Source organism: Pongo abelii, chromosome 14 (genome assembly GCF_028885655.2).
Source record: "Pongo abelii isolate AG06213 chromosome 14, NHGRI_mPonAbe1-v2.0_pri, whole genome shotgun sequence".
Taxonomy (NCBI): Eukaryota; Metazoa; Chordata; class Mammalia; order Primates; family Hominidae; genus Pongo; species Pongo abelii.
In genome coordinates, this window is record NC_071999.2 from 46267935 (window position 1) to 46293028 (window position 25094).

At 39.9% G+C, this 25094-nt stretch overlaps 1 protein-coding gene and 1 long non-coding RNA gene across 9 annotated transcripts in view; one reads left to right on the forward strand and one right to left on the reverse strand.

Annotated features, from left to right (window-relative positions):
- The window catches only part of MTRF1 (mitochondrial translation release factor 1), a 90667-nt gene extending 83451 nt beyond the window's left edge, over window positions 1-7216 (reverse strand). For 3 of the 8 annotated variants that reach the window (XR_010136755.1, XM_054528946.2, XM_054528944.2), the window contains exons 1-2: window positions 6840-7143; window positions 3857-4279 (exon numbers count right to left, since the gene is read on the reverse strand). Coding sequence is in view for 7 of the 8 variants with exons in the window: in XM_054528946.2 (XP_054384921.1) it covers window positions 3857-4271 (415 nt within the window). In the remaining variant the exon portion in view is untranslated. Of the gene's footprint in view, window positions 1-3856; window positions 4280-5410; window positions 5697-6839 lie in introns of those variants that run through there. The other 5 variants (XM_063714896.1, XM_063714895.1, XM_002824213.6 and 2 more) reach the window with 4 other exon arrangements.
- Window positions 1-25094, forward strand: part of LOC112128569 (uncharacterized) — a 157087-nt gene that overhangs the window by 122425 nt on the left and 9568 nt on the right. The gene's annotated exons all lie outside the window — the stretch shown is intronic.

A 25094-nucleotide genomic window follows, 5' to 3' on the forward strand; every position in this document is an offset into this window, starting at 1 on the left:
GCCTGTTGTAGAATTTTAATGTCACCACTAGTACCACATTGTGCACATATGCCACAAATGGAAACCAGGCTGACATTACTTAATAGATATCTGCTGATTCAAAGGTATCAGAAAAACTTTCTGATTTGCAATCATATAAAATTATTTTTGTGTTCTCTTATTATTTGCTGTAAACCTGTAGAATCCGTCTAATTCAATTTCATTATATCAACAAAGATTCGAGAACCTATTATGTCCCATGTTTCATGCTACAGAAGATAGAAAAATGAGTAAGACACAGGACCTGACCTTGAAGAAGAGACAATGGGGTTAGGGGCTTAGGTTAAGATAGTTACATAAAGGATTATAATACAAAACAGAGAAAGGTAACCACACTTGTTTTGCAAAGGGTACTGAAGCCAAAGTATGACATCTCAGCCAAGCTTTGTAAGAGGATTGGCTTTTAACAAGGTGAAACAGGTATGTTAACAATGTGGGCAAAGATACAGACATGGGACAGCATGAATATATCCAGAGAATGGCAAGTTGTCTGTTTTGGTTGGAAGGCAGAATATGCAAGGAGAATTAACATAGTACACGGAGAGGCTGGGGTTACTCTGCAGGAGCTTTTAAATACCAAATCAAGAAATCTCTACTTATAGACAATGGGAACAGGTGAGTAACATGAATAAGACTGTACTTGAACTGGAACGCCTAGAGGTAGGGCTACAAGTTAGGAATTGATTGCAATCAGCTAAGTCAGAGATGTAATGCAGATATAAATTAGTGGAAGGAATAGAAGGGGACTCATGCAAGATACACCACAGAGGTAGACCCTACTGGACTTTGAATCATCCATCAAGCAGCGGATAAGAGCAGAGGCTTTGGAATCTCATTGCTTGGGTTCAAATCCTTGCTTCTCCCCTCGCTGGCTGAGTGATCTTTGCAAATTTAACTTTCAATTTCCTCATCTATAAAATGTATAAAATGAGGGAAAACACAGGCTGGGCAACACAGTGAGACCTCATTTTACTAAAAATAAAAAAAATAGCTGGGAATGGTTGCATACACCTGTAGTCCCAGCTACTTGGGAGGCTGAGGTTGGAGGATTGCTTGAGTCCAGGAGTTCAAGGTTAAAGTGAGCTATGATTATGCTACTGCATTCCAACCTGGGCCACAGAGCAAGACTCTGTCTCTTGAAAAAAAACAAAAAGGGGGAGGGGGAATAATCATATATCCTACCTCATAAGGTTACCTGAGCATTCAAATGAGATAATATTTGTAAAGCACTGAGCTTAGTGCCTAGCACATAAAAGGACTTTGTAAATGTAGCTATTATTACTATTATTATAGAAAAATTGTAGAGGTAGTAGAGCCTTTAGAAATGATGTAATCCAATCTAATATTATACATGATACAACCAAGGCTGAAAGAAGTTATGCCAATTTAATTAGAATGCATTTCGTAAACTTCTACTATATACAAACAACCTTCTCAAAACTAATTAATTACAAATCTGTGTGGCATTATGCAAAAGAGTAAAAAATATCTCCATTAAACCTACGTAAGAGACTTGGGGTACCATCAATAGAAGGCAGAAAAATGGAAGGCTTCAAAAATCCAGGACTTTACAGGTATAACAGTGATTGGCCTGTATATCACATAATACTGCTAAGGCTAAATGAAACAAGATGAAGCACAGAAGAAAATCTAGAAACTAAAAAGTTAATACCAAATCTGGATAAATGTTGAATCATAGGTTAGTTCATTAAAATTTTCTCTCAACTTCTGTATAAAAATTTTCGAAAATTTTCATAAGAGAAAAAATGTAGAGGAAATAGCAGTATTGAGAAACACTAAAATAAAAAACTAAGATAAAAAATAGCCGGTAGTCCCAGCTACTCAGAAGGCTGAGGCAGGAGGATTGTTTGGGCCCCGGAGTTAGAGTGAGGGACCATCCCTTAAAAAAAAAAAAAAAAAAAAAAAAAGATAAAAAATAAATACACCATATACAAAAATAACTAAAATAGATCAAAGACCTAAATGCATGAGATAAAAATAAAAAATACGTCACTCTTATAAGAAAACACAGATGTAAACCTTTGTGACCTTAGATTAGGCAATTTTCTTAGACATGACTCCCAAAACTCAAGCAACAAGAGAAAAAAAGATAAATTGGACATCATCAAAATTTAAAAATATCATGCTTCAAAAGACAGTATCAAAAAAGTGAAGAGAAAAACCACAGAATGGGAAATTTTTGCAAATCATATATCTGATCATGGACTTCTATCTAGAATATAAAGACCACTCACAACTCAATAATGAAAAGACAATTAAATTTAGAAACTGGCAAAGGATCTGAACAGTCATTTCTCCCAAGATGATACATAAATGGCCAAATAAGCACCAGAAAAGATGCTCAACATCATTAATCCTCAGGAAAATGCAAATCAAAACCACAATAACATACCACTTCACACTCATAGGATGGCAATAATTGAAAGGGCAGATAATAAGTGTTGGCAAGTACGTGGAGAAAAATGAACCCTCATACACTGTGTGTAGAGCTGTAAAATCGTTTTAGTCACTTTGGAAAACAGTCTGGCAGTTCCTCAAAAGGTTAAACACAGAGTTACCACATGAACCAGCAATCTATGTCCACAAAACAACTTATACACAAAAGTTCACAGTATCATTATTTATAATAACCAAAAAGTGGAAACAACTCAATGTTCATCAACTGATGAATGGATAAATAAAATGTGGTATATCCATACAATGGAATATAATTCAGTAATGAAAAGAAATAAAGTACTGGCTGGGCATGGTGGCTCATGCCTGTAATCCCAGCACGTTGGGAGGCCAAGGTGGGTGGATCACTTGTGGTCAGGAGTTTGAGACCAGCCTGGCCAACATGGTGAAACCCCGTCTCCACTGAAATACAAAAAAAATTAGCTGGGCATGGTGGCAGGCGCCTGTAGTCCCAGCTACTTGGGAGGCTGAGGTGGGAGAATCGCTTGAACCCAGGAGGCAGAGGTTGCAGTGAGCTGAGATTGCGCCACTGCACTCCAGCCTGGGTGACAGAGCAAGACTCTGTCTCAAAAAAAATAAAAATAAAAAATAAAGCTTCCTTCTTGGCTCCACTAACGCGTAGTCCTCTCCAGGAAGCTTTACCCAATCAATCCAGGCTGGTTTGAGTGCCCTCTCCTCTTTGCTCCCATGAAACTGTGCCTTCCTCTAGTAGAGCAGGTCTCACATTATAAACAATACTTAAATAAGTTTCTCTCACTGGACCACAGAAGCCCATTGATGGGGTAGGAACTGTATGTGTAGCCCTAGTATGTAGGTACAGTGTTCAATAAAGGTCTGCTCAATAAAATAAAGCTTCTGAAAAGACCAACATTTTGTCTCCCAGACCTTGAGACCATGGGAAGTACCACGAGGAGCCTGGTTACTAAGTAGAGTTGATCTTTAGTAGCTAAAGTGTGTCAAACACTCTGGGTACAGAGTCCTGTTCTTTCCAAGTGTTGAGCTTATTACTTGTAGGTTTTTTAAAAGACTGAGTTCAGGCCAGCCTCAGTGGCTCGGTGGCTATAATCACATCGCTTTGGAAAGCCCTGGCACAATAGTCCTAGCTACTCAGGATGCTGAAGTGGGAGGCCAGGACTTACAGGTTACAGTGAGCTACGATTGAGTCACTGCACTCCTGCCTGGGCAACAAGTGGGACCCTGCTTCTGTGGGAAAAAAAAACAAAGACTAAGTTCAATAAAGCTTTAACTCAGAAAATCAAATCTGTACTTACACACACGCATATAAGTGTGTGGTTTTTTTTTCATAGCCCTTATGCAGGACACATAAGTATCTTTTACCTACTTTTACACATGGATTCTAATTCTTCAATTGCTTGTTCAGTCTCCTGGATTTCTTGGTAAATGGCTGCAAGAGGTGCCAACTCAGCATGCCTTCTGTTCAAGGACCTTTGGTTCTCTTCATTCACAGGGATATGCTGCAGACATTGCTCAAGTGTTTGGTACTCCTTACTCAGGTTCTCCATATATTTCTGTAGTGCTTTATGCTTCCAGAGCATCTTAGTGTCTTGATGGCAATATCTCCTGGACCAATTCTTACTTAACAGATGAAGAATGCAATTCCTGTTTTGTCTAAAAACTTGCAGCCTTATATCAAGATGTATCTGTCTAAATTGATGAGAATGGAGCTGGATGTGACACTGGAGGTAACCATTAAGAGATGGATGTCTAAAAAGCCAAACACACAGGTGACGATTCATCTCAGCATCTGAAATACAATAAACACAGTCTTTAAAAAAAAATCAGCTCTAAAGATACATGCATAATAAACCTGGAAGGAACATCAAGAAATCTTGTTTCATTTACTGCCTCAGACAGCTCCACAGTCTTAAAATTCAACTGCCGGTCGGCAGTGGTGGCTCACGCCGGTAATCCCAGCACTTTGGGAGGCTGAGGCGGGCGGATCACCTGAGGGCAGGAGTTCGAGACCAGCCCGGCCAACATGGTGAAACGCTGTCTCTACTAAAAATACAAAAATTATCCAGGTGTGGTGGCAGGCACCTGTAATCCCAGCTACTCGGGAGTGTGAGGCAGCAGAATTGCCTGAACCCAGGAGGCAGAGGTTGCAGTGAGCCGAGATCATGCCATTGCACTCCAGCCTGGGAGACAAGAGCAAGACTTCGTCCCCAAAAAAAAAATTCAGCTGCCTACAGAAAGAACATAATTCTTCAAATGTATGAATAACATATTAAAATAAATAAAAACAGCACTGCTTCCTACCTGTTCAACATATATAATTAACTGAAGCATATGAGTAGGAGTACAACTAACAAATATATCAATTGAATGAGTTAAGTCAGTTATTTTCTAGAAAGTATCTAGAATCTAGAATTGAGTGTGTAAACAAGCTCTTGAAAGCTATGAAAACATACAAACTTAAGGCGGTTCATAAAGTCATTTTCTAAAGTTTGAAGAAAATATTATTATTATCTTGTATAATTCTTTAACTTTAAGGATATAGATATCCAAGGAAGTCAAGTAACTTAATCATGACTATTCAGTCGGCTGGAGAGAGACAGAGCTGGTATTAGAATGTAAGTTGCCTGTTCAGGACTCAGTAATTTTCACTCTCAATTCTGCAATCACTTTTCAAAAATGCTTCCCTTTTAGCTGAGATCCTAAAGGAAGAAAAGTTCAAGTATCAATAGACCAAGAAAGTAGGGCCGGTGAAAAGCTCTACAATTATATTAAATGGTGACAATTATATTAAGCAAGAAAAGCAAGGAACAAAATAGAATCTCAATTACATTTAAAAAATATTCTACAATATATGGTATACATGTAAAAAAAAAAAAAGCACAGAGTATTTTTTAAAAAGAAAGTTAAATAAGAAACATACCAAAATGTGCCGAGCGCAGTGGCTCACGCCTGTAATCCTGCCACTCTGGGAGGCCGAGGCGGGCAGATCATATGAGGTCAGGAGTTCGAGACCAGCCTGGCCAACATGGGAAAACCCCGTCTCCACTAAAAATACCAAAAAAATTAGCTGAGCGTGATGGCACACACCTGTAGTCCTAGCTGCTCGGGAAGCTGAGGCAGGAGAAGCGCTTGAACCTGGGAGGCAGAGGTTGCAGTGAACTCAGATCGCACCACTGCACTCCAGCGTGGGCGACAAAGCAACACGCCGTCTCAAAAAAAAAAAAAAAAAAGAAACATACCAAAATGTTAATAAAATGATCTCTAGTTGTGAGATTATGAATACCTTTTGCTTGCTATTTTTTCTACTTTTCAGTGTTTTCCAAGTTTCTTGCACATATAGCATGGAATACTTTCATAATCATAAAAAAAGATTAGTTTAAAAAATTACAGGTTAGGTGAAATTGGCTGTGTACAATAATTTTCTGTTCTCCTCCCCTCCAACAGAGATAATCAAGAGCTAACAAAAGTACACAATGGTCTTACTGAGTAAGAAAGGGAAAATATAAAGTGTTCTTAGAAAAACTCTAAGGTTCAAAGTTGAAATAAGGGTCAAGCCATGCACAGTAGCATGCACCTATTGTCCCAGCTACCCAGGAGACTGAGGCAGGAGGATCACTTGAGCCAAGGAGTTCAAGGCCAGCCTGGGCAACACAGTGAGACTCAACTCAAAAAAAGAAGGATCAACATTTATCAAAATCAAACTTTACTGTCTCCAGTGATCCTACTATGCTAGGAGGTATATTGATATATTAGCTCATTTGTTCACTATAAGTGTGTTAACTTAGCATTATCACCTAGGAAATAAACCATTCAGAATGGTCTTTAAAATATTCAGTTTCCAGAGTTCTACTGATAGATTTTAGGATACTGCACCACATTATTAAAAGAACTGTTGAAGAAAGCACCAATAGCCAGCTGTCACAAACGTTACACTCCACCACCCCCGTATTTCAAGCACGTTAAAGTGTATCCATTTGCTAAAAGACAGAATAAAAGGATGACAAATATATGTTTGTACGAATACTTATTGCTAAAATTTCCATTTTAGGAACAGTAGTAGAATGCGTAATATTCAAGGTCTTGAATCTCAACATTAAGGAAAACAAAACAAAACGTTTACTCTCCAAGGTTAACTACACCTGAGAACAGCACGACTTCTCCATTACCCATCACAGTAACAGTATTACTCTGATGCTTTGGGGAAAGTTCTGAGTGTAGGCAGGTCAGAAGCGACAGCCCGCGGCGCAGCAGCACGGGCAAACCATGCTGTGTAACTCAGTATATGGAGTGATTCCACAAAGAGGCAATACAGGAGGCGGCGGGGAAGATCAGGAAAGAACTGTGAGTACCTCAGAAAAAGAAGAATACACGTTAGGTCTCTTTAATGAGGTCGGAAGCTTCTGAGACCCGCCACATTTCAGCCCGACAAACCGAGATCACGTTCACTTCCTGGTTCACTTCTTCCGGGTTAACGCACGCTCCCGGCCCCTCCTCCGCCACGACCGGTCTCCGAAGGAGTTGTCCTCGAGCATGCCTAACAATGGACTAAAATGACAAAAATGAGCTAAATGAGAAAAATGACAAAACGAGAATGAAATTGTTATCAGACAACCGCCCCCGTGCCGTCGTTATCCAGAGCGTGAGCCCAGAGCGGGGGTGGAGATGGTGGGAGGGAGGGAGGGAGGGGCCAAGGTGGGACTAAACTACAACTCCCAGAGCGCCCGCCAAAGAATCCTGGGAGTTGAAGTTTACCTTGCGGCAGCCTCCAACCCCCGCCTCCACTAACTATCTAGCCAAATGTGGAGTTTTTGGTTTTCACCGTTAACTGCAAACCTAGAAGAGAGATTCTTTACGATTCTGATTAAGAGATCAAGATTTAGAACATATTGCATGTGAAATTACAATAATTTCCCTATATATTAGAAGCCCCTAAAGCACTGTTTTCTGATATTTTAAAAAAATAAAGACTCCTTTTACATCATCCACAAATGTAGAAGATTCTGCGTGTAGTTTCTATACTTTCAGCTTCCATTGCTTCAGAAAATACCTAATGACTAAAGGATAATACAAATAAATTTGTATTTTAAAAGTAGTAACAGCCCCAAAAGTTAGGAGACCGTGTATTTCCACATGTTAGTGATTTTATAATGTTCTTTGCACGTGGGAATGTAGGGGCTCAACCTAGATTCATAGCTTATGAACCACTGATTAACTGAAGAATGAAAACTCAAGTTAATAAACAATTGCAGGAAAATGCAAGCATATTGTCCTACTTTGACTAATCCAGTGGGATCCAGCCCTTGGCTATCACATTTACAGTCTATCTCCATGCCTCAATTTTTCTTCCTGAAAGAAAAGGCAAAAAATGTACCATATTACTGACTTTACAGAGTATTTTCTTAGATTATAATCACATACATAGAAAGGAGAATTAGCTATATATGCAAAATAATATCTAACGTTTATAACCAACTTCAAGTTACCTACTTCTATGTACTATGTACTAAATACTGTTCTAAATGGTTTTACCCTATTAATTCATTTAATTTTTACAACCTTAAAATACTCATTTTGCAGAGGACAAAATTAAGGCACACAGAGCTAAAGTAACTACTCCAAGGTGAAAAACAGTAAGTGATAGAGCCAAGACTCAATTAAGGCAATCTGCTTTAATGATCTGTGGCTCCTAAGCTCTGATATAGGGCCTCCCTGCTCCAAAAAAGAAAAAACCTTCAATCATGTATTCAATAAATACTAAACACCAGTTATGTGCTATTCACTATTCTAGTCATGAGAATTTAGCAATGAACAGAAAAGACAAAAACCTTTTCCCACATGGAGCTTATGTTCCAGTAGGGGAAAAGTTCCAAAGGATCTACATAAAGTCATTCTCCTAAGTTATCCAAAAAGTTCTTTATTTATTCTGATTTGTGCTTTCAGCTATATAACTTGAGTTATATATATAAAGCTTTATTCTCCTTAAAAAATTAGTCTTAGTCGGGCGTGGTGGTTCACGCCTGTAATCCTAGCACTTTGGGAGGCCGAGCCTGGCGGATCACCTGAGGTCAGGAGTTCGAAACCAGCCTGACCAACATGGAGAAACCCCATCTCTACTAAAAATACAAAATTAGCTGGGCGTGGTGGCGCATGCCTGTAATCCCAGCTACTCGGAGGCTGAGGCAGGAGAATTGCTTGAACCCGGGAGACAGAGGTGGCAGTGAGCCAAGATTGTGACATTGCACTCCAGCCTTAGCAACAAGAGTGAAACTCCATCTCAAAAAAAAAAGTAGTCTTACTGCTATGGACTGAATTGTTTATATTCATAATTATGTTCATATTACTAATATTTATTTTTAAAATTCATATATTGAAGCCCTAACCCCTCCAATACATGTGACTGTATTGGAGATAGGGCCTTTAAGGTGATTAAGGTTAGATGAGGTCATAAGAGTAGAGCCCTGACATAATAGGATTAGTGCCTTCCTAAAAAGACACCAGAGATCTTGCTCACTGTCCCTGCCCAAACAAAGAAGAGGTTATGTGAGTACACTGTGAGATGGTGGCCACCTACAAGCCAAGAGAAGAGGTATCAGACTGAAACCTACCTTGCTGCCACCTTGATCTTAGACTTCCCAATCTCACAAGAGGCTAAGAAACAAATTTCTGTTGTTTAGGCCACCCAGCTGGTGGTTTTGTGTTTTTTTTTTTTTTTTTGAGGCGGAGTCTCGCTCTGTCACCAGGCTGGAATGCAGTGGCCTGATCTTGGCTCACTGCAACCTCCGTCTCCCGGGTTCAAGCAATTCTCCTGCCTCAGCCTCCCGAGTAGCTGGGACTACAGGTGCACACCACCACGCCCAGCTAATTTTTGTATTTTTAGTAGAGATGGGGTTTCACCATGTTGGCCAGATGGTCTCAATCTCTTGACCTTGTGATCCGCCCACCTCAGCCTCCCAAAGTGCTGGGATTACAGGCGTGAGCCACCGCGCCTGGCTTTTTTTTTTTTTTTTTTTAAATACAGATTGGGGTCTCACTATGTTGACTAGGCTGGTCTCAAACTCCCAGCCTCCTAAAATCCTGGGATTACAGGTGTGAGCTACTGCGCCTGGCCCAGTCTATGGTTTTTTGTTATGGCAGCCAAGTTGTTCTGACTATGCAGAACAACTTAGAAATTTAGAACTCGGGCTGGACATGGTGGCTCACACCTATAACCCCAGCACTTTGGGAGGCCAAGGCGGATGGATCACTTGAGGCCAGGAGTTTGAGACCAGCCTAGTCAACATGGTGAAACCCCATGTCTGCTAAAAATGCAAAAATTAGCCAAGCACGGTGACACGCACCTGTAATCCCAGCTACTCAGGAGGCTGAGACATGAGACTCACTTGAACCTGGGAAGTAGAGGCTGCAGTGAGCTATTGTGCCACCTTACCCCAGCCTGGGTGACAGAGCAAGATGCTATCTCAAAAACAAAAACAAAAACAAAACAAAAAACAGTGAGACTTTCTCTCTTAAGAAAATTACAGCTTTTTAATATTATCTAATGTCCAGTCAGTGTTCAAATTTCCCTGTGATGCCAGGTGCGGTGGCTCACACCTGTAATCTCAGCACTTTGGGAGGCCGAGGTGGGTGGATCACGAGGTCAGGAGATTGAGACCATCCTGGCTAACATGGTGAAACCCTGTCTCTTCTAAAAAAATACGAAAAATTAGCCAGGCATGGTGGCGGGTGCCTGTAGTCCCAGCTACTTGGGAGGCTGAGGCAGGAGAATGGCATGAACCCGGGAGGCGGAGTTTGCAGTGAGCCGAGATCAGGGGCCACTGCACTCCAGCCTGGCTGACAGAGCAAAACTCTGTCTCAAAAAAAAAAAAACAAATTTCCCAGTGTCAGATTTTTTTTCTCTTTTTTGTGGCATTTTGTTTGTTAATATCAGGATTCAAATAAAGTACATAGATTGCAATTGGTTATTATATTGTTGGTTTATTTTAATCTTTAGATTCTCCTTTTCTTCTTTTTTTTCCTTGCAATGTATTTGTTGAAGAAACTGGATCCTTAGCCCTGAGGAGTTTCACACAGTTAAGATTTTTCTAGACTTGTGGTATATCATGTGTCCTTTGTTCCCTGTATCTCCTGTAAACTGGTCTAGAAACTTGATCAAATTCAGGTTTAAATTGTTTTTGGCAAAACTACTTCATAGCTGTGGTTATGCTCTGTGGTTATGTGTACTTTGCTTATGGGAGGCTCTTAAAAGTTATGTCTTTTAAAATGATATTAGAAGCTCTTCATTGCCTAGATCCATTTTTTCACTAGGTGTGGCAAAATGGTGATATTTTATTACTCATTCTTCATTGATTAGCTAGAACCTCTCTAAAGAGAAATGTTGCTTCATCAGCTGTTGATTTTCTTTGCTTTGTCATTTTTAAAAAGAAAAATAAAAACTTTTCTAAAGTAAAAAAGTGATCAAAAGCCAGGTGCTGTGGCTCACACCTGTAATCCCAGCACTTTAGGGAGCCAAGTTGGGAAGATTACTTGAACTCAGGAGTTTGAGACCAGCCTGGGCAACCTGGCAAGACCTCACCTCTACAAATAAAAAAATTAGCCAGGTGTGGTTCTGTGTGCCTCTGGTCCCAGCTACTTGGGAGGCTGAAATGGGAAGATCACTTCAGCCTGGGAGATCAAGGTTGTACTGAGCTGTGATTCACCACTGCATTCCAGCCTGGGCGACAGAGTGAGAAACTGTTGAGAAAAAAAAAAAAGGTGATCAAATTAAAAAGCTTGCTTTCTGAACAATTTCTAGGATTTCTAATTTTTATTTTAATCTTATTATTATTATTTGTATTTTTGTAAAGAAGGGGTTTCATCATGTTGCCCAGCATCTTCAAACTGGTTGGCATCAGCTATTCCACTGAAATTCAGGATCTGAATTTCTTATTATTCTATGCTTTTTGTTATGGCAGCCAAGTTGTTCTGACTATGCAGAACAACTTAGAAATTTAGAACTCGGGCTGGGCATGGTGGCTCACACCTGTAACCCCAGCACTTTGGGAGGCCAAGGCAGGTGGATCACTTGAGGCCAGGAGTTTGAGACCAGCCTAGTCAACATGGTGAAACCCCATGTCTGCTAAAAATGCTAAAAACAAATTTCTTATTATTCTAATATCAGAGATCCTATCTATAAGAGCAATGGGGATGTAAATTAATCCTTAAACAAAAGCCTTATAATTCTAACATCAGAAATGCTATTGATTCAGGAATTAAGAAGAAATCACTTAGGCAGATAGTAATGGTATGGGAGTAACCAAACACCATTTCATATTTGACAATGCTTCCTGTGTAATTTTTGTACCAAATAAGCCAAATTATGTCATTTTTGGACTTTAGGGAAACTAATATCTTAAAGGATTAATTAGATCAAAAAAAGACTTAATTTATAATTTGATTTTAGAAAGTTTGTCAAATATCGAAGGTTTAAAAACATTTGATATCACAGATCATTATAAGTCATTCTCGGGAGGCTGAGGAAGGAGAATTACTTGAACCCGGGAGGTGAAGATTGCAGCAAGCTGAGATCACGTCACTGCACTCTAGCCTGGGTGACAGAGCAAGACTCTGTCTCAAAAAAAGATGAAAGAAAAGAAAAAGAAAACATTTCCTTTAGACCTTTAGGAAAACATTTTAGCATTAGGCTACAACAAACAGAACTCAAGGGGAAACAAAACTTATATGAGCTGAAAATGAATTGAAGAAGAGTGTTCCTATTTCACTCTTTAAAAGGGGAGAGAAAACCAAAAACAAGATGCAATAAAAGTTGAACTTTCTATTAAGAAAACTATAATCTGCTGTAATTTATTGAGTAAATCAATCCCTTAAGAAAATTAATTTTATTGTTCTAATTATTTAGTGTATAAGTGTTTTCTTTTTTTACATGAAGCCCAATCCCTAGAGAGACCATTATAATTTCTCATTAATTTTAGATAACTTGATCATATAAAAGTCTTTGGTTTTTTTTTCTTATAAATCCTATTCTTGTGACTTACACAGACCATTCATGACATGCTTGGACTTTCTGGTTTGACGTGCAATCCCTTTTTTTTTTTAAAACAACCAGTCATTTTATTCTAGGACTAAATTTACCATACAAGATTGTTTCTTATATAAAATTATTTCTCTTTAAGCTTTCTTACCAAAAACAAAACCTCTTTATTTTTATAACTTCCTTTACACCTCACTTATTTCCTGGTTCCTTTTACCTTGTTTGTTTGTTTGTTTGTTTGTTTTTGAGATGGAGTTTTACTCTTTTCACCTAGACTGCAGTGCAATGGCATGATCTCGGCTCACTGCAACCTCTGCCTCTCGAGTTCAAGCAATTTTCCTGCCTCAGCTTCCCAAGTAGCTGGGATTACAGGTGTGTGCCACCACACCCAGCTAATTTTTGTATTTTTAGTGGAGACAGAGTTTCACCATGTTGGCCAGGCTGATCTTGAATTCCTGACCATGTGATCTGCCTGCCTTGGCTTCCCAAAGTACTGGGATTACAGGAATGAACAACCACACCCGCCCTTTTACCTTGTTTTGTACATAACCTTTAAATAAGCTTTCAATTAGACAAAAATTGTTCACTTTTTTAAAAAAGGACACACTTTATTAGAATGTTTTCCTACAATATATTTTTATTAGAAAATACCCAAATAACAAAATATCTATTATTTAATTTAATATAATTTTATATTCTAAATTATGAGTTTTTCTACATTTATCCCATTACATTTACCTAATTATTTTATTTTAATCATTTACCTATTTTAGTTATGAAAACTGTGATAGTCATGATTTAAAGTTATGAAACCGCCATTGCAAAATTATAACTGGGACAGTGAAAAAGATCTGACCTAACTGAGTCCATCTTGCTTCTAATCTCCAAGCTGTCCTTGTTCATTCCTGAGCGTAGGCCAAACTAACTTTGCGAGGAACTTAGTTTATAGTTTAGCTTTGAAACAAAGATAAGAGTCCTTTCCCAAAACAAACTTTACTGCCTGTGGACTAGACTGCCTAAAGCCACAAGATTAGAAGTTATAGTAATCTTATTAAATTTAAGATGTAGCTATTTCCATTAAGCCAATATCAATGTCTTGTTTATTAAAAATTACATAGCAAAGTTTATTCTATTTTGGGCTGGGTTTATAGTTTTGTAACCCCTATGCAAAATTTTGAAACTTTATAGTATTTGGTTAGGATAATTGTGAAATTTCTTGATTAATAAATGCAAACAAAAATTTATGTTGGCAATTTTTATGACATTTCTAATATTACTTTACCAATAATTTCAAAGCTAGCTTATTTATTAAAGATTTTACTTAAGTTATGTAAACTTGAAAAAGCATTTAACTAGTCTTTTTTCTGATTAAAATATTTGATTCACATATTTTTATTTTCTTAAGTTAATTAATTAGAGCTCTTTTATTTTCAGTAGTGAAACATTGTGTACATAACACATAAATACATAGACATATTAGGGATGCTGATAGAAGTACATCTTACAGATTCATAAACAGCTTTTTTTCCTCTTTCAAATTCTTGATAACCTGTCTCACTACCCTAGGCAGTTGTTAGCTAAATAGCTTTAAATTTGCATATTAAAGGAAACAACTTAGGTAAAAATCAAACAGCAAAATTTACATGATAAGGTACAGAGAGAAAAGTCTGACGTGCTAGAGAAAAATTAAAATGAATTTAATTGCTAATTAAACATAAAACCATATAAATTATAAAGGCTTTTTATTTTTTCACTTAATTTTTTTTTTGAGACAAAATTTCACTCTTGTTGCCCAGGTTGGAGTGCAATGGTGTGATCTCAGCTCACTGTAACCTCTGCCTCCGGGGTTCAAGCTATTCTGCCTCAGCCTCTCAAGTAGCTGGGATTACAAGCATGCGCCACCATGCCTGGCTAATTTTTTGGATTTTTAGTAGAGATGGGGTTTCACCATGTTGGCCAGGCTGGTCTCGAACTCCTGACCTCAGGTCATCCACCCGCTTTAGCCTCCCAAAGTGCTGGGATTCTAGGTGTGAGCCACTGCTCCCAGCCCAAAGGCCTTTTAAATACACACACACACACACACACACACACACACACACACACACACACACACACACACACACACACACACACACACACCATATAGCTTTTACTTCAAAACTTTAGACATGAGATAAATACAAATTCACTGGCTTGCAAAAAACCTGTTGAATCCAAACAGTGGTTTTTATTTTAATAGACAAATAACAGCAGATTTAAAGCAGGCAGAAAAGAAAATAGAGAAGAGAATTTAGGAACTCTAGAGTTTGCAGGTTGACCTTAGGGCTCTTTTTCCTTAATGTAAATGTGCACAAAGACCATACGACTTCCATTTTATATAAACTCTGGCAAGTATAGAAGCCATGAAACCTACAGAATGCTCAAAAGGGGGTCATTCTCCTTGCTTTCTCCTCATTCTTAGATTATTTGTTTCCCACTTTTTTTCTTAAAAGGAGGAACCGAGCTGTGGCCTAGGGTTTTTGTGTAGTGGATTGATGTGTGCTGCTTGTGGGCAGGACAACACAGTGTGTCACCACTGAGTCGTTTCCATCTTCTTTCATGTTTTAGTTTCTCTCTCCGAGGTCTATGATCTCCAAGAGGGCTTAAAACACCTGGTGATCAGCTCTTATATGCGTTTCCTGGACGAGCCTTTTTAAAAATTAATTTTTGTTTGGGATTTTCCAGTAGGGCCACTACACATCACAGGGGTCAACCCCCAAGACACTCCCACAAGGCCCCTGGTCGCCCAGGGGTGCCATTCTGCTGGGAGGAGCAAAAGCCCTTTCTCTTTGGAACTGAGAAAACTCAGTCTCTTGTTAACCTGTGAAAACAACTGTTCATTTCCTCATGCAAATGCACACAGACAAGCTGAATTGAGATCAACTTAAGGAGAAAAAGGAAAAGAGAAGACCCTTTAGAAAGCAGCTCTGAACTAGAATCAGGATCCTTAAACAACAACTTCCTAACCGAGGAAAAAAAAAAACAGCCAAGACCACTTCCTGTAAACTGTGTTCAGCCACCCCTAACTTTGTAGCTCTCATCTGCCATTACACATGCCACAGTCAACTCCTCTCACAGTACAAAGTAATCTCTGGTACCCCCAAAACCAAAGAGATCAGGTCATGTAATACAGAAAAACAGAGCTTGAGACCTAAGAACAATCTGCTTATGACTCTTGAAACTTTTCAAAGAAAACAGAACACCACAAAAAGTGTCAGTGGTGCCTTTGTTCTGAATTCTTTACAGGGATTCAAGTCATTAAAAGCCTTCTTTAGATTTTTTTGGTACTGCAGATGGCAAAGGGGAAGGAGGTATAGGGTGGAAGAAAAACTAAATGAAAGAACATTTGCTTGTTTGTTTGTTTTAAAGATAGGAAGCAAACACAGAAACCAAGTGCATGATTTTTTGATTTTTGTTTTTCCTCTTTTGCAGCTGTGAGGAATTTTAGCCAAATTAGAGAGGCTTTATTACCCATATCTTGGAATTCTCACTCAGATTTGACCAAGTGAGGTAGAGTTGGTCAAATCTGATGAGAGAAAGACTGTAACAACAACAACAAAACCCAACAATATGATCACATCACTGAGCACTCTAATGGTAAGGAGAAATTAAGACCAGGTTATTGTTAAACTTCAGTTAAGACAAAATCCCAATTCAGCAACTTACCTAGGGATGAGTCTCAGGCTAAAGACTGCCTTCTACCATCCTAGAAGCAAGAAAAACACTTGAACTCATCTTCCCTGCTGTGTGCGAGTTCAAACTACATAAAGGATTTACTTACCTTCCATCATCATGGAAGCAGAAAATTTTGCCTTCCTTGTTGGAAGCAAGTAAAATGCCAAAAAAAAGGCAGGCAGGGGCAGGGGGTGGGTAGTTGCACAGCAAAATAAACTTTAGATCTTGACCAAATTTTGGGAGATCGGGGATTTTCTGGAGGGGTGCTCCCAGACCTCAGCAAATTGTCCCATGGATTTGAGCCACAAAATTAGCTCATGCTGGTACCAAGCACCAACAGGAAATTTGTCAAAGGTTAGAGGTATCTTCACTTGGAAGCCCTCCATGGTTACCAAAATGTGAACCCCAAATATCTGAGACAGGTCTCGGTTAATTTAGAAAGTTTATTTTGCCAAGATTGAGGACACGCACCTGTGAACCGGCCTCAGGAGGTCCTGATAACAAGTGCCCAAGGTGATCAGAGCATAGTTTGGTTTTATATGTTTTAGGGAGACATGAGACATCAATCAACATATGTAAGATGAGCTGGGTATAATCCCAGCACTTTGGGAGGCCGAGGCAGGTGGATCACCTGAGGTCAGGAGTTTGAGACCAGCCTGATTAACATGGAGAAACCCCGTCTCTACTAAAAATACAAAATTAGCCGAGTGTGGTGGTGCATGCCTGCAATCCCAGCTGCTCGGGAGGCTGAGGCGGGAGAATCGCTTCAACCTGGGAGGCGGAGGTTGCAGTGAGCCAAGATCACGCCATTGCACTCCAGCCTGGGCAATAAGAGTGAAACTCCGTCTCAAAAAAAAAAAAAAAAAAAATGTAAGCTGAACATTGATTTGGTCTGGTAAGGTGGGGCAACTCAAAGCAAAGGTGGGACAACTCCAAGCTGGGAGGGAGCTTTCAGGTCATAGGTAGATAAGAGACAAATGATTGCATTCCTTCAGTTTCTGATTAGCCTCTCCAAAGGAGGCAATCAGATATCCATTTGTCTTAGTGAGCCCAGGGGTGACTTTGAATAGAATGGGAGGCAGTTCCCAGCTTGACTTTTCCCTTTAGCTTAGTGATTTGGGGGCCCTAAGATTTATTTTACTTTCACAGGAACAATGGGAATACATACAAACGGTCACTATCTGGTGCTATGTGACTTTTGGTTACAAGGAAGTAGGCTAAAGTGCTACTGGATTAATGGTTAATTATAACTATATTTCTGTCCAGAATTCTTGTTAACACTGTGAGGTGACTTTATTTATTTATTTTTTTAAATTTATTATTATTATACTTTAGGTTTTAGGGTACATGTGCACAATGTGCAGGTTAGTTACATATGTATACATGTGCCATGCTGGTGTGCTGCACCCACTAACTCGTCATCTAGCATTAGGTATATCTCCCAATGCCATCCCTCCCCCCTCCCTTCACCCCACAACAGTCCCCAGAGTGTGATGATCCCCTTCCTGTGTCCATGTGTTCTCATTGTTCAATTCCCACCTATGAGTGAGAATATGCGGTGTTTGGTTTTTTGTTCTTGCGATAGTTTACTGAGAATGATGATTTCCAATTTCATCCATGTCCCTACAAAGGACATGAACTCATCATTTTTTATGGCTGCATAGTATTCCATGGTGTATATGTGCCACATTTTCTTAATCCAGTCTATCATTGTTGGACATTTGGGTTGGTTCCAAGTCCTTGCTATTGTGAATAGTGCCGCCATAAACATACGTGTGCATGTGTCTTTATAGCAGCATGATTTATAGTCCTTTGGATATCTACCCAGTAATGGGATGGCTGGGTCGAATGGAATTTCTAGTTCTAGATCCCTGAGGAATCGCCACACTGACTTCCACAAGGATTGAACTAGTTTACAGTCCCACCAGCAGTGTAAAAGTGTTCCTATTTCTCCACATCCTCTCCAGCACCTGTTGTTTCCTGACTTTTTAATGATTGCCATTATAACTGGCGTGAGATGGTATCTCATTGTGGTTTTGATTTGCATTTCTCTGATGGCCAGTGATGGTGAGCATTTTTTCATGTGTTTCTTGGCTGCATAAATGTCTTCTTTTGAGAAGTGTCTGTTCATGTCCTTTGCCCACTTTTTGATGGGGTTGTTTGTTTTTTTCTTGTAAATTTGTTGGAGTTCATTATAGATTCTGGATATTAGCCCTTTGTCAGATGAGTAGGTTGCGAAAATTTTCTCCCATTTTGTAGGTTGCCTGTTCACTCTGATGGTAGTTTCTTTTGCTGTGCAGAAGCTCTTTAGTTGAATTAGATCCCATTTGTCAATTTTGGCTTTTGTTGCCATTGCTTTTGGTGTTTTAGACATGAAGTCCTTTCTCATGCCTATGTCCTGAATGGTATTGCCTAGGTTTTCTTCTAGGGTTTTTATGGTTTTAGGTCTAATGTTTAAGTCTTTAATCCATCTTGAATTGATTTTTGTATAAGGTGTAAGGAAGGGATCCAGTTTCAGCTTTCTACATATGGCTAGCCAGTTTTCCCAGCACCATTTATTAAATAGGGAATCCTTTCCCCATTGCTTGTTTTTCTCAGGTTTGTCAAAGATCAGATAGTTGTAGATATGCGGCGTTATTTCTGAGGGCTCTGTTCTGTCCCATTGATCTATATCTCTGTTTTGGTACCAGTACCATGCTGTTTTGGTTACTGTAGCCTTGTAGTATAGTTTGAAGTCAGGTAGTGTGATGCCTCCAGCTTTGTTCTTTTGGCTTAGGATTGACTTGGCAATGCAGGCTCTTTTTTGGTTCCATATGAACTTTGAAGTAGTTTTTTCCAATTCTGTGAAGAAAGTCATTGGTAGCTTGATGGGGATGGCATTGAATCTGTAAATTACCTTGGGCAGTATGGCCATTTTCACGATATTGATTCTTCCTACCCATGAGCGTGGAATGTTCTTCCATTTGTTTGTATCTTCTTTTATTTCCTTGAGCAGTGGTTTGTAGTTCTCCTTGAAGAGGTCCTTCACGTCCCTTGTAAGTTGGATTCCTAGGTATTTTATTCCTTTGAAGCAATTGTGAATGGGAGTTCACTCGTGATTTGGCTCTCTGTTTGTCTGTTTTTGGTGTATAAGAATGGTTGTGATTTTTGTACATTGATTTTGTATCCTGAGACTTTGCTGAAGTTGCTTATCAGCTTAAGGAGATTTTGGGCTGAGACAATGGGGTTTTCTAGATATACAATCATGTCATCTGCAAACAGGGACAATTTGACTTCCTCTTTTCCTAATTGAATACCCTTTATTTCCTTCTCCTGCCTAATTGCCCTGGCCAGAACTTCCAACACTATGTTGAATAGGAGTGGTGAGAGAGGGCATCCGTGTCTTGTGCCAGTTTTCAAAGGGAATGCTTCCAGTTTTTGCCCATTCAGTATGATATTGACTGTGGGTTTGTCATAGATAGATCTTATTATTTTGAGATACGTCCCATCGATACCTAATTTATTGAGAGTTTTTAGCATGAAGGGTTGTTGAATTTTGTCAAAGGCCTTTTCTGCATCTATTGAGATAATCATGTGGTTTTTGTCTTTGGTTCTGTTTATATGCTGGACTACATTTATTGATTTGCGTATATTGAACCAGCCTTGCATCCCAGGGATGAAGCCCACTTGATCATGGTGGATAAGCTTTTTGATGTGCTGCTGGATTCGGTTTGCCAGTATTTTATTGAGGATATTTGCATCAGTGTTCATCAAGGATATTGGTCTAAAATTCTCTTTTTTGGATGTGTCTCTGCCCAGCTTTGGTATCAGCATGATGCTGGCCTCATAAAATGAGTTAGGGAGGATTCCCTCTTTTTCTATTGATTGGAATAGTTTCAGAAGGAATGGTACCAGTTCTTCCTTGTACCTCTGGTAGAATTCGGCTGTGAATCCATCTGGTCCTGGACTTTTTTTGGTTGGTAAGCTATTGATTATTGCCACAATTTCAGCTCCTGTTATTGGTCTATTCAGAGATTCAACTTCTTCCTGGTTTAGTCTTGGCAGAGTGTATGTGTCGAGGAATTTATCCATTTCTTCTAGATTTTCTAGTTTATTTGCATAGAGGTGTTTGTAGTATTCTCTGATGGTAGTTTGTATTTCTGTGGGATTGGTGGTGATATCCCCTTTATCATTTTTTATTGCATCTATTTGATTCTTCTCTCTTTTCTTCTTTATTAATCTTGCTAGCGGTCTATCAATTTTGTTGATCCTTTCAAAAAACCAGCTCCTGGATTCATTACTTTTTTGAAGGGTTTTTTGTGTCTCTATTTCCTTCAGTTCTGCTCTGATTTTAGTTATTTCTTGCCTTCTGCTAGCTTTTGAATGTGTTTGCTCTTGCTTTTCTAGTTCTTTTAATTGTGATGTTAGGGTGTCAATTTTGGATCTTTCCTGCTTTCTCTTGTGGGCATTTAGTGCTATAAATTTCCCTCTACACACTGCTTTGAATGCATCCCAGAGATTCTGGTATGTTGTGTCTTTGTTCTCGTTGGTTTCAAAGAACATCTTTATTTCTGCCTTCATTTTGTTATGTACCCAGTAGTCATTCAGGAGCAGGTTGTTCAGTTTCCATGTAGTTGAGCGGTTTTGAGTGAGATTCTTAATCCTGAGTTCTAGCTTGATTGCACTGTGATCTGAGAGATAGTTTGTTATAATTTCTTTTCTTTTACATTTACTGAGGAGAGCTTTACTTCCAAGTATGTGGTCAATTTTGGAATAGGTGTGGTGTGGTGCTGAAAAAAAGGTATATTCTGTTGATTTGGGGTGGAGAGTTCTGTAGATGTCTATTAGGTCCGCTTGGTGCAGAGCTGAGTTCAATTCCTGGGTATCCTTGTTGACTTTCTGTCTCGTTGATCTGTCTAATGTTGACAGTGGGGTGATAAAGTCTCTCATTATTAATGTGTGGGAGTCTAAGTCTCTTTGTAGGTCACTCAGGACTTGCTTTATGAATCTGGGTGCTCCTGTATTGGGTGCATATATATTTAGGATAGTTAGCTCTTCTTGTTGAATTGATCCCTTTACCATTATGTAATGGCCTTGTCTCTTTTGATCTTTGTTGGTTTAAAGTCTGTTTTATCAGAGACTAGGGTTGCAACCCCTGCCTTTTTTTGTTTTCCATTTGCTTGGTAGATCTTCCTCCATCCTTTTATTTTGAGCCTATGTGTGTCTCTGCACGTGAGATGGGTTTCCTGAATATAGCACACTGATGGGTCTTGAGTCTTTATCCAATTTGCTAGTCTGTGTCTTTTAATTGGAGCATTTAGTCCATTTACATTTAAAGTTAATATTGTTATGTGTGAATTTGATCCTGTCATTATGATGTTAGCTGGTTATTTTGCTCGTTAGTTGATGCAGTCTCTTCCTAGTCTCGATGGTCTTTACATTTTGGCATGATTTTGCAGCGGCTGGTACCGGTTGTTCCTTTCCATGTTTAGCGCTTCCTTCAGGAGCTCTTTTAGGGCAGGCCTGGTGGTGACAAAATCTCTCAGCATTTGCTTGTCTGTAAAGGATTTTATTTCTCCTTCACTTATGAAGCTTAGTTTGGCTGGATATGAAATTCTGGGTTGAAAATTCTTTTCTTTAAGAATGTTGAATATTGGCCCCCACTCTCTTCTGGCTTGTAGAGTTTCTGCTGAGAGATATGCTGTTAGTCTGATGGGCTTCGCTTTGAGGGTAACCCGACCTTTCTCTCTGGCTGCCCTTAACATTTTTTCCTTCATTTCAACATTGGTGAATCTGACAATTATGTGTCTTGGAGTTGCTCTTCTCGAGCAGTATCTTTGTGGCGTTCTCTGTATTTCCTGAATCTGAATGTTGGCCTGCCTTGCTAGATTGGGGAAGTTCTCCTGGATAATTTCCTGCAGAGTGTTTTCCAACTTGGTTCCATTCTCCCCGTCACTTTCAGGTACACCAATCAGACGTAGATTTGGTCTTTTCACATAGTCCCATATTTCTTGGAGGCTTTGCTCGTTTCTTTTTATTCTTTTTTCTCTAAACTTCCCTTCTTGCTTCATTTCATTCATTTCATCTTCCATCGCTGATACCCTTTCTTCCATTTGATCGCATCGGCTCCTGAGGCTTCTGCATTCTTCACGTAGTTCTCGAGCCTTGGTTTTCAGCTCCATCAGCTCCTTTAAGCACTTCTCTGTATTGGTTATTCTAGTTATACATTCTTCTAAATTTTTTTCAAAGTTTTCAACTTCTTTGCCTTTGGTTTGAATATCCTCCCGTAGCTTGGAGTAATTTGATCGTCTGAAGCCTTCTTCTCTCAGCTCGTCAAAGTCATTCTCCGTCCAGCTTTGATCCGTTGCTGGTGAGGAACTGCATTCCTTTGGAGGAGGAGAGGTGCTCTGCTTTTTAGAGTTTCCAGTTTTTCTGCTCTGTTTTTTCCCCATCTTTGTGGTTTTATCTACTTTTGGTCTTTGATGATGGTGATGTACAGATGGGTTTTTGGTGTGGATGTCCTTTCTGTTTGTTAGTTTTCCTTCTAACAGACAGGACCCTCAGCTGCAGGTCTGTTGGAGTACCTGGCCGGCCGTGTGAGGTGTCAGTCTGCACCTGCTGGGAGGTGCCTCCCAGTTAGGCTGCTCGGGGGTCAGGGGTCAGGGACCCACTTGAGGAGGCAGTCTGCCCGTTCTCAGATCTCCAGCTGCGTGCTGGGAGAACCACTGCTCTCCTCAAAGCTGTCAGACAGGGACATTTAAGTCTGCAGAGGTTACTGCTGTCTTTTTGTTTGTCTGTGCCCTGCCCCCAGAGGTGGAGCCTACAGAGGCAGGCAGGCCTCCTTGAGCTGTGGTGGGCTCCTCCCAGTTCGAGCATCCCAGCTGCTTTGTTTACCTAAGCAATCCTGGGCAATGGCGGGCGCCCCTCTCCCAGCCTCGCTGCCACCTTGCAGTTTGATCTCAGACTGCTGTGCTAGCAATCAGCGAGACTCCGTGGGCGTAGGACCCTCTGAGCCAGGTGCGGGATATTAATCCCTGGTGCGCCGTTTTTTAAGCCTGTCATAAAAGCGCAGTATTCGGGTGGGAGTGACCCGATTTTCCAGGTGCCATCTGTCACCCCTTTCTTTGACTAGGAAAGGGAACTCCCTGACCCTTTGCGCTTCCCGAGTGAGGCAATGCCTCGCCTTTCCTCGGCTTGCGCACGGTGCGCGCACCCACTGACCTGCGCCCACTGTCTGGCACTCCCTAGTGGGATGAACCCGGTACCTCAGATGGAAATGCAGAAATCACCCGTCTTCTGCGTCGCTCACGCTGGGAGCTGTAGACCGGAGCTGTTCCTATTCAGCCATCTTGGCTCCACCTCGAGGTGACTTTAATGACATCCTCCAAGATCCTCATGTTTCAGCTCGAGGATGACTTATTTCCTGAAAACACACTTTCAAACTTATTTTTTTGTTTGTACTGCTAAAGCATGTTTTTAAAAGGTAAAGTTATGACCCTTGTACAAATATGAAGTTGAACGTGTGCCAAAATGATTAATTTATTAATAAATCAGAAAACTGGTAGATATTATAACTGGTTAAAGAAAATGCCAAGACACATAAGTACACCATAAGGAATTCTGAAACAAATTTGTTGAACCCCTTTCCTGTTTGCCCTGAGAATACTTGCTGGCAGTGCTTGCGGCTGGAATGTTTACTCCATGATAACTTTGACATGAAATATCTTGATTTTATTACCAAAAATAATTATATAATAATAATTATTATTATTATTATTTTTTTTTTTTTGAGACACAGTTTCACTCTGCTGCTTGTTTTCAAGTGATTCTTGTGCCTCACCCTCCCAAGTAGCTGGGATTACAGGCGTGCTCCACCACACCTGGCTAATTTTTGTATTATTAGTAGAGATAGAGTTTCACCATTTTGACCAGGATGGTCTCAAACTCCTAACCTCAAATGATTCGCCCACCTTGGCCTCCCAAAGTGCTGTGATTACAGGCATGAGCCTCCGCACCCGGCCTATTATTATTATTTTCATATCACTCTAGTGTACCAACTTTAGAAACAAAAGACATCATTTTATTATAGCATTCTGTTTTTAGTTGTGGTACTTCCATTTACAAAACATAGTAATTCTTGATTACTGAAAATGTCAAATCCTAGAAAACATAGCATTCCTATGCATGATGTTAACATCATTCTTGAACAGTTGTTGGCTGAAGATTCATTTGATCAATCAGGTTTTTCCAAATTAGTTGATTCTGATGATTCAGACAATTCTGATGTTAGTTCTGTTTAGAAGTAACTCCAATAAGTTTTTTTTCTTTTTTTAGATGGAGTCTCGCTCTGTTGCCCAGGCTGGAGTGCTGTGGCGCGATCTCAGCTCACTGCAAGCTCCACCTCCCGGGTTCATGCCGTTCTCTTGCCTCAGTCTCCCAAGTAGCTGGGACTACAGGCACCCGCCACCATGCCTGGCTAATTTTTTGTATTTTTAGTAGAGATGGGGTTTCACCATGTTAGCCAGGATGGTCTCCATACCCTGACCTCGTGATCTGCCCGCCTCGGCCTCCCAAAGTGCTGGGATTACAGGCGTATGCCAACGCGCCCAGCTTTTTTTTTTTTTTTTTGAGACAGAGTTTTTGCTCTGTTGCCCAGGCTGGAGTGCAACAGCGTGATCTTGGCTCACTGCAACCTCTGTCTCCTGGGTTCAAACGATCCTCCATCCTCAGCCTCCTGAGTAGCTGGGATTACAGGTATGCGCCACCATGCCTGGCTAATTTTTGTATTTTCAGTAGAGACAGAGTTTCACCATGTTGGCCAGGCTGGTCTCGAACTCCTGACCTCAGGTGATCTGCTAACCTCAGCCTTCCAAAGTGCTGGGAT